General features: G+C 35.4%; 2 protein-coding genes across 2 annotated transcripts in view; one reads left to right on the top strand and one right to left on the bottom strand.

The window, feature by feature from the left end:
* LOC123669696 (dedicator of cytokinesis protein 7) overlaps positions 1 to 5544 on the top strand; it is a 28153-nt gene extending 22609 nt beyond the window's left edge. The window contains exons 18-23 of the mRNA XM_045603287.1: positions 348 to 475; positions 2164 to 2229; positions 2744 to 2860; positions 3011 to 3099; positions 3648 to 3794; positions 4688 to 5544. Of these exons, the coding sequence (XP_045459243.1) occupies positions 348 to 475; positions 2164 to 2229; positions 2744 to 2860; positions 3011 to 3099; positions 3648 to 3794; positions 4688 to 4727 (587 nt within the window). The 3' untranslated portion in view covers positions 4728 to 5544. The remainder of the gene's footprint in view (positions 1 to 347; positions 476 to 2163; positions 2230 to 2743; positions 2861 to 3010; positions 3100 to 3647; positions 3795 to 4687) is intronic.
* Positions 5545 to 8153: 2609 nt separating this feature from the next.
* Positions 8154 to 13419, bottom strand: LOC123669296 (chromobox protein homolog 5-like). The gene is made up of 5 exons (XM_045602906.1): positions 12826 to 13419; positions 12097 to 12216; positions 10569 to 10761; positions 9150 to 9256; positions 8154 to 8324 (listed from the first exon to the last, which is right to left on the bottom strand). Exons 1-5 carry the CDS (start codon positions 12919 to 12921, stop codon positions 8268 to 8270), a joined length of 573 nt encoding a protein of 190 aa, XP_045458862.1. The 5' UTR covers positions 12922 to 13419; the 3' UTR covers positions 8154 to 8267.
* Between the last annotated feature and the right edge of the window lie 372 nt (positions 13420 to 13791).

Below are 13791 nucleotides of genomic sequence, written 5' to 3'. Positions count from 1 at the left end.
TAAATACCGGTTTTCATATTCATAAACAATTCGATGGTAGATTTACTAGCCTATACGTTTTTTTTTTTTTTTTTAATCCAGTTACCGGGCTTAAATGGAGTTAAAATCAACTCAATTTGGTTCTATTACGAAGATTCACAGTTTTAATTTTAATTTTATTTTATTAGTAAACTAACAGCGTATATAAAAATAATCGTCTTTCTTTTCTCTCTCTTTATCTTTTCTCTCTTCTGTCAATCTTCTTCATTTATAAATGAATTTATTTATAAATGAATGAATGAATTTTTTTAAGATGATTTCCTATGCTGGTCTACGAATATATATTAAATACATAATAATAATTACAGAGCGGTTCATGTACGCAACCCCCTTCACTGCGGGCGGACGAGCCCACGGTGAGCTCGGGGAGCAGTGCAAGCGGAAAACTTTGCTGACTACCGCACACCACTTCCCTTATGTGAAAACCCGGATACAGGTCGGTGTATGCTATACGTGATAGGGATAAGCAATAAACTAACTATTACTATTAGTCATTTAGTTTTATGACTACCTTCGAAAAGAGTGAATAGAATCTCTCTCTCTCTTCGAAGCATTCATCTCATATAAATAAATATGTTGCCGCGCAAAGCAGTTTAGTTTATATATATATATGTATATATATATATATATATATATATATATGTAGTCTTTCGACTTATTGGAAGCTCCTTTTCTATATTCGCAGGGCGCGGGCGTTGGTTATACTCACACTCTTTATAATATTATGTAGGTAGTACTTAAAACGATTATAACGAAATTGTAACGTCCACCGAACACGTGTATGCGTGCACGCTCTTCGACGTATCGGTCGTATCGTGTGGCGGAGGGAGTAACTCAGAGCAGTGCCTAGGACTTGCGACCCAGGTGTAGGTTTAAGGAGATCTCCTTTGGGATGCGCATCAACGCTCACCTTCACTGCTCGAGTTATCCGCCATAATATGTAACAATTAATTCGTATGCACAAATTAATTATCGAATGAGTCTAGGTTAAGCTACTAGCAGGATACAACAAATGTATCGTGCCAAGCCAGAGCCAAGACTGCCCTAGCGGCAGTTGCACTGCTCGTTTTATACACGTCAGAATAGCTTGAATAATATAATAAGTGAGGGTAGTTGACTATCGAATAATTGCGTACGACAGTGCTATTGCTGACATATATATATATATATATATTTTTTTTTTTATAGTAGTAATTGTCGTCATTAGTTAGAATTATTGTAGTATCTATTATCTGTAGTCTGATGTATCTATTATCTGTTGTATAATTATTATCTGTAGTTTGCTTCATAGAATTTATTGTCTTTTGCATAGTCTATTATATTGTCTATAACTTCTTCCGGCCCTTCCTTTTCAACTTGTCACGTAATAAACGCTTCACATTCAACGGGCCCCAGTAGGATCTGGGAACACACACAATACACATGTACAAACAACCAGACCACGACCAACATCTATATGGCCAATACAAATGTCTTTCGTGAGTGGAAATCGAACCCGCGACAGCCAGTGCTGTGATTGCTGCGCCAACGCGTCGTCATAATATGGTTGTGGGATCAGCTTTCCTTGTTTTTCTCCCCCACTTCGCTCTTTCCCTGAAATTGTCATTAGCTAATTGGCACTCACGCACGTTCACACGGCATCTCTCCACCTTGTCCTATGTCTGTCTCTGGGTCTTACCAGGAAAAGAAAACCACTGCCAAATTGCCAACGTTATCTGGATATCTGGAGGCCTTTTAACGTTTCCTAATGAATAGAATAATAATAATGTAACTTATCAACTTGACAAGTGATTCCTAAGTTATTTAATAAAATTTATAATATCTAAATTGATTCATAAAAAAAATTTACTAAGAAATGGGAACATAAAAGAAATCTTCATAAATTACACATCCACTTAAGTAAAATCACGGGATTTTGTTTCACCTACCCTTACTCAGTCATATCAATCTTGAAGGTATATTTTGTGCTATACCATTTTCCCTTGTCCTTAATACTTTTTCAGTTATCATCTACCCTCCTTTTTTTAGCCTACCATTGATCCCAAATATAATCAAATTTTCCAAAAATAATGTTTTTTTTTTTTTGTAAAAACCTCTAAGTTTCTCCTTCTTTATATGTTACAGGTAGTACAAAGAACGCAGATAATCCTTACGCCTATAGAAGTAGCCATTGAAGATATACAAAAAAAGGTAAAAATAGTTTCCCTGATTCTTTCACCATCTCCTGTGTGGTTACGGCATTAAAGAATATAGCCACCCCATCTCTTTCCGTGGGTGTCGTAAGAGGCGACTAAGGAATAACACAGTTCCACTACCACCTTGGAACTTAAAAAGCCGACCGATGGCGGGATAACCATCCAACTGCTGGCTTTGAAATACACAGGCCGAAGACGGGCAGCAGTCTTCAGTGCGATAAAGCCAGCCCTGCGGTCGCCAACCCGCCTACCCAGCGTAGTGACTATGGGCAAAACACGAGAGTTCGCGCCATTTTTAGCTCGAACTTGTAGAGGCCTATGTCCAGAAGTAGACTGCGATAGACTGATGTGATTTCACCATCTCCTCCAAGAAATTAAAAGATTAAATCTTTATAACAAATACATAAACTTTTTTTTACGTAAAAGTCTTTGATTATATGTATACAAAAAGTAATAAATAAATAAAATAAAAAATAAACTTTGATGTATTTATCATCACACATTTTCAGATAAATGAATTGGCAGCGGCAACAAGCCAAGAGCCTCCTGATCCGAAAATGCTTCAAATGGTATTACAGGGCTGTATCGGAACCACCGTCAACCAGGGACCTTTAGAATTGGCTCAGGTATGATGCCTTATGTTATTTATTGTCATAATGATCTTGTACTTAAGCTCTTAACAAAATATGCATCTTAAAATGTATTTTTTGTTGAAATTTTAGTTTTCTTTTTAGTCTTCCTAGTTCAGACTTATAGAAGTTCTGAAACGATTACAGGTTTTCCTGGCTCCAGTCGTGGAAGGAACTCAGCCGGCAACGAGACTGACTAATAAGCTAAGACTAGCATTTAAAGACTTCTCAAAAAAGTAAGTTATCTATTATTATGTTTTATTTATTTGATTTGATACTATTGGAGTCGCAAACGAGTGTCCGGTCCGCCTGATGGTAAGCAGTTACCATAGCCTAGGCTCTACCATAGCTATAAGTGCCTGCAAGATCAGCACCCTACAACCACTGTACACCATAATGTTTGAGAGCTGTATTGCGAGGTCAAAGTACTTCCCCAGTTCAGCTGCACCATTTTTTTTTTGAACAATTATTGATTGTTTTAACTTTGTTTGCTAAAAATACATGTTAATTTTACCCCCCTCCATACACAAATTTTCAGACAGGCATCAAGGTTGCAGGGAGTTTTATGATTGTTTTATGGTTTAGAAATCGCGCTATCAACGAAAGTTCATATACATACACACATATTCCATTTCAGTCCCGTAATATTTCGTGATGTTTTCTGAATACCCCCTTTAGGGCCTATCGTGATTAATGGACTTCTCAATATCTAAAAACAATTTGGTTAAATCTGTTTTGAAATGTATTCGTAATGCATTTAACAATAAAATATGATTGTTTACAGATGTCACGACGCCCTGAAAAAGAACAAAAACCTAATAAGCAGCGAGCAGCGCGAGTACCAGCGCGAGCTGGAGCGCAACTTCGCGCGGTTCACGGAGCGCCTCGCGCCGCTCATACACGCCACGCCCTCGCACGTGGCGCACCTCACGTGAGTGACGCCCCTACTGCGTGTGCGTGTGCGTGTGTTTGTGTGCGTGTGTTTGTGTGCGTGTGTTTGTGTGTGTGTGTGTGTGTGTGTGTGCGTGTACGTGTGTGCGTGTGTGTGTGTGTGTGTGCGCGTGCGTGTGTGTGTGTGCGTGTGTGTGTGTGTGTGTGTGTGTGTGCGTGTGTGTGTGTGCGTGTGTGTGTGTGCGTGTGTGTGTGTGCGTGTGTGTGTGTGTGTGTGTGTGTGCGTGTGTGTGTGCGTGCGTGTGTGTGTGTGTGTGTGCGTGTGTGTGTGTGTGTGTGCGTGTGTGTGTGTGTGTGAGTGCGTGTGTGTGTGTGTGCGTGTGTGTGTATGCGTGTGTGTGTGTGTATGCGTGTGTGTGTGTGTGTGCGCGCTTGCGCGTGCCCGTGCATGTGCGTGAGCGCGTGCATTTGCGTCTGCGTGTACGTGTGCGTGTGCGTGTGCGTGTGCGTGCGCGTGCGCGTGCGCGTGCGCGTACGTGCGTGCGTGCGTGCGTGCGTGCGTGCGTGCGTGCGTGCGTGCGTGCGTGTGTGTGTGTGTGTGTGTGTGTGTGTGCGCGCTACGTGTCTGGCAGTATGAATTTCATATTCTTTACAATATACTCTACAAGATACCTAAGAATTAATCATTTGAAAATAACTTAGTACGATCTTTACGCACCTTTAGCAGCATATTCAGGATTGGCCGTCAGGCTCAGCTATACTACTCCATTGCAGATTATTATCGATGTATTTTGAAAATTTTTGGCTAACTTTTTGTTTTAAGCTGTACTATTCCATTATTTAGTTCACATCCCTAGTACATATACTCGCCTTGCACCACTGCCTACATCATTATTATACAAATCCAAACTCAATAAATATTTTTATTTACAGAAATGGTTTAAGCAAAGGTGAATACAAATATCAAGCTTAGTCAGAAAATAATCAAGACTGGATCAGTCAGAGAATAATTATGACAAGGAAAGAGCGAGTCAAGACTTAAGACAAATAAAAGAAAACTTATTTTATTATAATGCTTTAGTAGTGATCAACACTTCTCTTCTCTTATTTCTTCTTTTATCAATTTTGCAATACAACGTGTAATGTGTAGTTTAGCTATAAGTTTTTTTTTTTACTTATTCTGTGTGATTTGAGTATTCGAATGTATAATAATTTTAAATTATTAAAATTTATCTAAGTTAATTTACTTCTCAAATATTTCATGTGATTTTATCTAGTTTATAAGCGAATTTAACTCTGAATTACATGCACAATATACTAAATGGAAATGCCGGCACAAGAATTTTGTTTTTCTATATATTTAATTAAGCTGCTACTGTTAATAATATAATAATAATATATTTATTTCACAAACTTAGAACTATATTACAATGATAATGTGGCAACAATATCAGAAGTAATGAGATAAGCATCTGTAACCGAACTAGGCATAGCCTGTATTTCGACTATCAGCACCATTCCCTTCGAGTAATTATTGATTATACAATAATCGGTGCCAGGAAATATATATCTTATACATTAATATATACATTAGCTTTAAGTTTGTAAGATGACAAGTACATTAACTAAATGCTAATGAATGGACTGCTGAGCTGAATAAAAAAATAATAGGTCAGTCTTTAGAAAAGTAAAAATCATTATTATATGAGTAGTATTCACTATTTTCACTTCCACTATCAAATAATATTTTTATCTCAAATGTCAACTCAAATTATATATTTATAAGACTATAACATTTATTTATATTATTAATTTCCCACCACCTCAATTGATATTTTTTAATAAAAATTATTAAATAAGTTTCATTTACTTTCATAAAACAAAACTATTGCATGATACAGCGGCGGCTCGTCCTAAAAAGCGCTGGTGCAGTGCACTCCCACTCCAAATATCAAATATCCTATATTTCTTTATATTAAATATTATGCTATACTACATTAAATTGTGCTGTGTGGCTACGGCACTAAAGAATTTAGCCACCCCCTCTCTTCTCGTGGGTGTCGTAAGAGGCGACTAAGGGATAACAAGGTTCCACAACCATCTTGGAACTTAAGAAGCCGACCGATGGCGGGATAACCATCCAACTGCTGGCTTTGAAATACACAGGCCGAAGACGGGCAGCAGCGTCTTCGGTGCGACAAAGCCAGTACTGCGGTCACCAACCCGCCTGCCCAGCGTGGTGACTATGGGCAAAACACATAAGTTCACGTTATTTTTGGCGTAAACTTGTGGAGGCCTATGTCCAGCAGTGGACTGTATAGGCTGTAATGATGATGATGATGATGATGACATTAAATTATTTCTATTCTACTACGCCAATACAATAGTGTATATTACGCACATTTGGCATTAAGTTGTATGAGTGGGGAGCGCCAGTGACTGCCTTCCGATGAAACGAAGTTTAGTACGATTCCTAGCACTCTATCCAATGAGTGCGAAAGAGACAGGACGACGTAAAGTAAAAGATTTCATATTGAGAGAAATTAGCCTAATCTGGAGCACCGCTCAGCGCGACGTTGGAGTTCCGCCGGGCGGGCCGGCTTTCGGCTTGCGGGGTGTGCCAAGCGCCGCGGGGATAAGATGCGCTGTTGCCGTTCTTAGTATACAAATAATTGTATTTGCTCGCAGACGAAGAAAAACCGACTTCAATTACATCGACAAGTAACACAACGTAGATCGACGAAAAAATAGTCAAGTCACTACGCGTTATCAAAGATTATTCAAAAATTAGTTATCAGATCTCGATATAATTTAAATGTGACCACATGATAAACATCAGGTTTCGATTAAATTAAAAATTATCAAAATCGGTCCACCCGGTCAAAAGTTCTGAAGGAACATTAAAAAATACAGTCGAATTGAGAACCTCCTCCTTTTTTGGTAGTCGGTTAACAAACTTGTCGGCTTCGTCAGTTATTTAGCAGTTTTTCTTTTAAATAAGTAATAAAATTAATTTGTGCGCGACACACTTAAAAAAAAACATCCGTGATTAATGGACAGCCCCTTACATAAAAATAAAACAAAAAATATATTAGGTTATTTATATTTATTAAACAGTAACGAAAACAGTTCGAATAGGAAAAAATGATATACTTTCAGGCAGTAATTAAAAATATGTTATCATAACTGGAAATTTTATCTATGACAAACAATAGTAATGAACTTAAACTAGACAAAGCAAGAAATAAAATAACTTTGCCATTCAAAACCTTATATTAAATATAATTTAATTTACTCTTTATTGTACACACAAAAAGAAGTTCAATTTATAAAACAATTCACAAATGAAATGTATAACAGGCGGTCTTATCGCTAAACGGCGATCTCTTCCAGACAACCAGCTTGCTTCAAATAAGATACATATACTGTATCTTATTTTTGTAGGTTATTTATATTTATTAAACAGTAACAAAAACAGTTCGACACATCATGGGAAAAAATGATATATTTTTTTTAACCGACTTCCAAAAAAGGAGGCGGTTCTCAATTCGACTGTATTTTTTTTATGTATGTTACAACAGAACTTTTGACCGTGTGGACCGATTTTGACAATTTTTTTTAATCGAAAGGTGGTGTGATATTAATATAGCATCTAAACATTACGTCACGTCACGTATTTGTTCGCAAAAAACAGACTTCAATTACATCGACAAGTAACACAACGTAGGTGGACGAAAAATAGTCAAGTAAATACGCATTATCAAAGATTACTCAAAAAGTGGTTATCAGATCTCGACGAAATTTAAATGTTACCACAAGATAAACGTCAGCTTTCGATTAAATTAAAAACCATCAAAATCGGTACACCTAGTAAAAAGCTATACGGTATAATACAACGTAGGTCGACAAAAAAATAGTCAAGTAAAAACGCATTATTAGATATAACTTGAAAAGTAGTTGTTAGATCTCAAATAACTTTAAATGGGACCAAATGACACACACCACCTATCGATTAAAAAATTGACGAAATCTGTCCAACCAGTCAAGTTCTGAAATAGTCCAACCAGTCAAGTTCTGAAGTAATCCAATCAGTCAAGTTCTGAAGTAGTCCAACCAGTCAAGTTCATGTAATATATCAATTAAGCTTAGCATAATTTTGGTCGGTGGACTCACGTCTGCATTAGGGATACTAGGATAGAATAATTAGTTCTCGTAATGTAAGCTGCAGTAGTGTAACAAGTAAACGATCAGTAATAAAAGTAAAAATCGGAATAACAAAAGCACGGGCATTATAAACCTGTCGACATAACTTTATATAAAAAAAAAAAATAACCAGTCAAGTTCTGAAGTAGTCCAACCAGTCAAGTGCTACACAAAGCAAGAAATAAAATAACGTTACTATCTAAAACCTTAGATTAATATACTGCATCTTATTTAAAATATAACAGGTAGTTATCTTCGTACACTCACTACCACACTATCACATAATGAGTCTTTTTTTTATAGTGCTTCTTCACTCCGACTCAGCTGGAGTGTGCCACGTCAGCCTTTCTTCATAGAAGGCAATTACCTGCAAATAATAAATAATAACTGCAAATAGTAAATAATTGTAATGTGTATATATATATATATATATATATTTTTTTTTTTAATAACTTGGTCGACAAACAAGCCTAGGGCTCACTTGATGGTAAGCAATTACCGTAGCCTATAGACGTCTCCAACACCAAAGGCATCCCAAACGATTGCAAACTCTATCCCTAATTCCCCTCAGGAACTGTGGTTTACCACTTAACTCACCAAAAGGAACACAACACTGCTTGAAAGCAATCATATTTATATCTGATCGAGGTACTTCCCCAGTCGAGTTGCTCCATATTTGGAGCAGGAAATTTCCTGTTATTATTCTGCCCTACCTCAGTTAAAATATAAAAATATATTTTAACGATAATATTATAGTTGCTAGTTGTAATCTTCTTTTATTGCAGAAAAAAGAAGTTCTTGTTTCTACTTTATACTCAACTTCATCAACTGAAGACTTTGCATACTTAACAGTTTATAACAATTACATAAAGTTTAACTTCTTTATTAACATAATTATGAAAATCATAAATAAGTTTTATGAATAATGTCAAGTTTACTACTATAAAACGTATGTAATGATCATATCTATACAAATGAGATTGTTTAAATGTGCTAATCTTGAGAAGTACAGGTTCAAACTGAAGAATTCTTTTTGTGTTAGACAATTTATTTACCGAGAAAGGCTATAGGCTACATAAAAAATTTACAGTATGATATCAATATGCCAAAAATGTATTTGTAAGTACTTTAATATGAAAATGCATATTTGTTACTAGCTTAAAAAAAATGGGCCATTTGAAAGGTAACTTACCTGTTGTGGGCATTTAATGTTTGCCACTTTAGCCGGAACTAATTCAGCTTCGTCAGAATCAGCCCACTTTATTAAAAACATCAAATCTCCCGTAGCATCCGATGCTCCTATGAACAACAGAAAAAAACAAAACATAATGTAAGTACTTTTAGAATAAGCTTCTTATGCTTCTATAATGTTCATACATTATAAAAGTTCTACTATCTGCAATTCAATGTGTTTATTAAAATTTTTTATATATTGCTAGCTGACTCCGCAAACGTTGTTTTACCATAGATGTTATTAGCCCTCTTAATCCCCCCCCCCATAACTTAGGGGTATGAAAAATAAATGTTGCCCGATTCTCAGGCCTACCTGATATGCACACGAAATTTCATAAAAATCGATCCAGCCGTTTTGGAGGAGTATTTTAACTAACATTGTGACACGAGAATTTTATATACAGTCGACTCTCGTTAATTCTAATCTGCGATAATTCGATCCTCTCTATTATTCAAAGTCATCACGATTTCCCTACAAAATCTCTTTATATTTCGAACTAAAACATGTACACTTGGTTATTCGACGAAAAAACCATTGCTCTTCGGCGTCAAACACTCGACAATTCAACGTTGCAAAGAGAAAGAAACGGAAACCTTGTAAATACATTTCGAGGCAAGTTTAAACTTATACATACAAGTATCATCATACACGAGTCTTTGTTTTTATTATGATTAGTTTGACACACACACGAATTGGTTTATTTAGTTATCTTTCAGTTTCACTCTTTCGTTGTATACAGATTAAAATTTTGTGTAAGTTATGAGTCCTAAAAAGTATAAATCCTTGACAATTGCTGAAAAGAAGAAGTTAATCGAAAAAAGTAGAGGGAGGTGAGAAGAATGGAGTTTTGTCATTGTCAAAGAATAGCAGTTAATAAATTATGTATGTAATAATTGATCAACACTCAATAATTCGAAGTTTTATTTATTTTTTTTCAAAAATTTCGAACCATTTGATATTTCAAACACTCCCCCGAGTTTCGAATTAACGAGAGTCAACTGTGTAAGATTATAGATATTATATATTCGATCTATAACTTTATTCACATGAGACAATATTTGTATTGATAAATTAGTACAAATATATCATTTAAATAAAATTTAGACATAAAAAGCAACTGCAACGTGTATTCAAATCACATCCAAATAATACTGCTCTCAAGCAGTGTTGTGTTCCCGTGGTGAGGAAGGTGACCAGAGCTCCTGAGGAGGGGTAGGGTCAGCAACATTCTTGCGATGCTTCTGGTGTAGCAAGCGTGTATAGGCTATGGTAACTGCTTACTAACAGGTGGGCCGAACCCTTGTTTGCTGCTCTAGTACAAGTATTAAAGTATGCTATGACAAAAAAAAAGGTAACATTAATAATTTTAAAATGTACCTATAATTTTTTCCGCTTTGAGACCCTTGTCAAAACCTGATTTTGCCTTGTCATCTTTTTTTTCTTTTTTAGATTCCTTCTGTTCCTCCATTGACGACACACTGGTACCTCTGCCTCTGCGTCCTGTTGTACTTGTATCATCGCTGTCACGCCTGCGTTTTTTACTACGTTCTTCTGGTTTCTTTGCTTTCGACTGCAATAAAATTTAAATTTTTTATTTTGGTATCAAAATACTAATTCAGTCATCATCAGTTCAGCCTATTGCAGTCCACTGCTGGATATAGGCCAAAAGGCGGTCTCAATTCCAGGACACGCCTGCTCCAATGGCCATCGGTCCTGCGACACAGGTGACCAGCCCACTGCCATTTCAACTTGCTAATTCTGAGGGCTATATCAATTACTGTCGTTCTTTCACAGTAGTCTCATTTCTTATCCTATCTTTGAGAGATACCTAAAGCATAGCCCATTCAATTGCACGTTGAGCGACTTTAAGCTTGTGTACCAGTCCCTACGTCAGTGTCCATTTCTCGTCTCAGCATCTTAACACAGCATGATTTATTGCTCGAAGACTTTTGTCTTTAAGCGTACAAAATACTAAATACTCATTTTATTCTTCATTTTACAACAAAATACAAACAAAGAAAAGATACCGAATAAGATGTACAATAGATGAAGCAATATAGAAAAGTTATTGTTCTTTATATATTAATAATCGTACATGCAGTTTTTTTCACATATGAACTAATAATTTTAGATGCCTGAGGAAGAGCTAATATAAGATTGAAACATTGCATGAATTTACTATTGGCATTTTGATTGTCACCATATGTCCACTTTCCTGAGAACTCTAATAATATAAAAATAACGAATGGATGTAATGACAAATAATGAAAGTTATTAAGGTTAAATAAAAAGTGTTTATTATTTTTTCTTTTAAGTTTTTTTGGAAGTTTAATTTTTTGTTAAAAAGTTCTTATTTATATACCAGCGACCCGCCCCAGCTTCGCACTGGTGCAATGCTGATACTAAATATACTACAGAATGTCTTTATTTATAGTATGAAGCTAGCTTTATAGCATGGCTATTAACATAATAACAACATTCAAATATGCGTCGTTAGATTACACGCTGTTACAGAATGCGTTGAAGAAATAAAGGTTCACTGCTCGTTCCCCGTAGATGATAGTGTGATAATTTGTAGCCTATATGTTGACCCGACTTCTTAATAATATTCTTGCCAAATTTGAAGTAAATCCATGCAGTATTTTTGAGTTTATCCCGGACATACATACAGACAAACAGACAAAAATTCTAAAAACTATATTTTTGGCTTCGGTATCGACAGTAGATCACACCCCAAGTATTCTTTAAAAAAAACATTCAATGTACAGTTTTGACTTTCCTACCATTTTATTATATGAATAGATCTCGTTACAGTAATTTGTTTTAAATTAAAGATAAAGATGAAGATACTGATTTGTTTAATGAACAACATTGAGTGTTAATTATTACAAACATGAGATCTAACCTCTTTTTCCTTTCGGCTGTCTTCGAAAGCTTTGATTAATTCTTCACAATCGAGGTTCTCTTCTGGCTCCCATGTACTCTCTTCTTCTTTATAACCTTTCCATTTGAGTAGGTACTGCACCTGCAAATTTATATTATAACAATTTTAACACTACATTCTTACTTAATATAGAATTCTAGATATGTGTGCCTAAATGTTTGTATAATTACAATATTACAGTAAATCCTTATACCCCTTAAACGCTTAGAACCAAATATAAAATCATCATATCAAAAATTTCGATCTAACGGGTACACCATTCCACAGCTTAATTGGAAAGCACCGACACGGTCAGTCGGAGATGCAGGTTCGATCCCTGCTGGAGTAGTCATTTTTTGATATCATATTAAAAATTGTTTAGCATTTCCTAATGTGTTGGTAACACAAAAATAATTAGTAAATCCTTGGCGAAGGATATTCAGACACTAGCGTGACTCCAGTGTTAAACTAGCGTGATTAGTACTGCTTGAAAAAAAAAAAACTAACCTAAACTCAAAATTAGACTGTTCATCGGCATAATTTCGTTCGGTGTTTTGTACAGACGCTAAAATTCAACGTCCACGCGTACTTGATGTTAGGAAGTTACTTAAGTAAATTTGCATTACGCAATGCTTTAATTTGTATACATTTTAAAGCACACTTTATCACAAGAATCGTTAAATAAGTAAAATAAATAATAGTTTTTCCAACCTTTCCTTTTACAGTTCTTTTATTTAAAACTTTCTCGACGATGTATTCTTCTTCACTTGAGCCATCGCTGGTTTCTGTCTTCTTGTCCTTACCCATATTTGAATTAGTGAAGTAAATATTCACTATAGTTAAATTTAAATACAAATTGAATGAAGAATCGGGCCGCTAACAAGCTATACAAATTACAAAAACTCCAAAAGCCAAAATGGCGCGTAGACAGCAAAGAGGTTTTTTTTTTTTTTTAATTTATTGAGAGCTGGATTCGAGTCCTTCGCTCTAAACTGTACAAATTTTTACTATTTTATTATGTATATAATTATAAACAAAAACTTCTACACTTCAGATTTTTTTTTTTCCATATTATATCTTCTCCATTGTCGAACATATAAACTTGAATAATGGTTTGAAAAATCTTGGGTTGGCTAATATTTCTTCTGGGCGGCGGGGAGTATTTATTTTATTTTCTGAGCAAATTTTATCTATATCCGAAGCCAGGATTAATCTATGCAACTTCAATGACTCGCATTTAAAAATAATGTGGTTTATATCGGCGTATGGCTCACTGCATTTAGTACATTTAGGATCTTGAATAATTTTTAGACTTGTGCAAAACAGTGCTTCAAAATGTAATGTAATATTACATTACATTTCGTACTGAGTAATATGGCATCACACCATCACACCGAACATTACCCGAAATGTGTACTGTTCGGCGTGAGATATTTCTTATGAAATGCTATATATCACGTAATTGTCATCACACCAAACATTCCATGAGATTTTGTACTTATAGTATGTTTAAGTGTACGGTGTTCGGTGTACTACATAGCAGACCAAACATCACTTTAGCATAAAAATGGTAAATGAGAGGTGGAAACTGGCTAAAAATTCATAATATTTGTTTTGGTTTTTTTTTTGTTTGGTTTTCTAAAAGTTTATTCTAAAATTAGCTTTGATTTGTAAAAA

The sequence above is a fragment of the Melitaea cinxia genome, chromosome 3 (assembly GCF_905220565.1).
Source record: "Melitaea cinxia chromosome 3, ilMelCinx1.1, whole genome shotgun sequence".
Classification (NCBI taxonomy): Eukaryota; Metazoa; Arthropoda; class Insecta; order Lepidoptera; family Nymphalidae; genus Melitaea; species Melitaea cinxia.
This window is presented reverse-complemented; position numbering and strand designations above follow the sequence as displayed.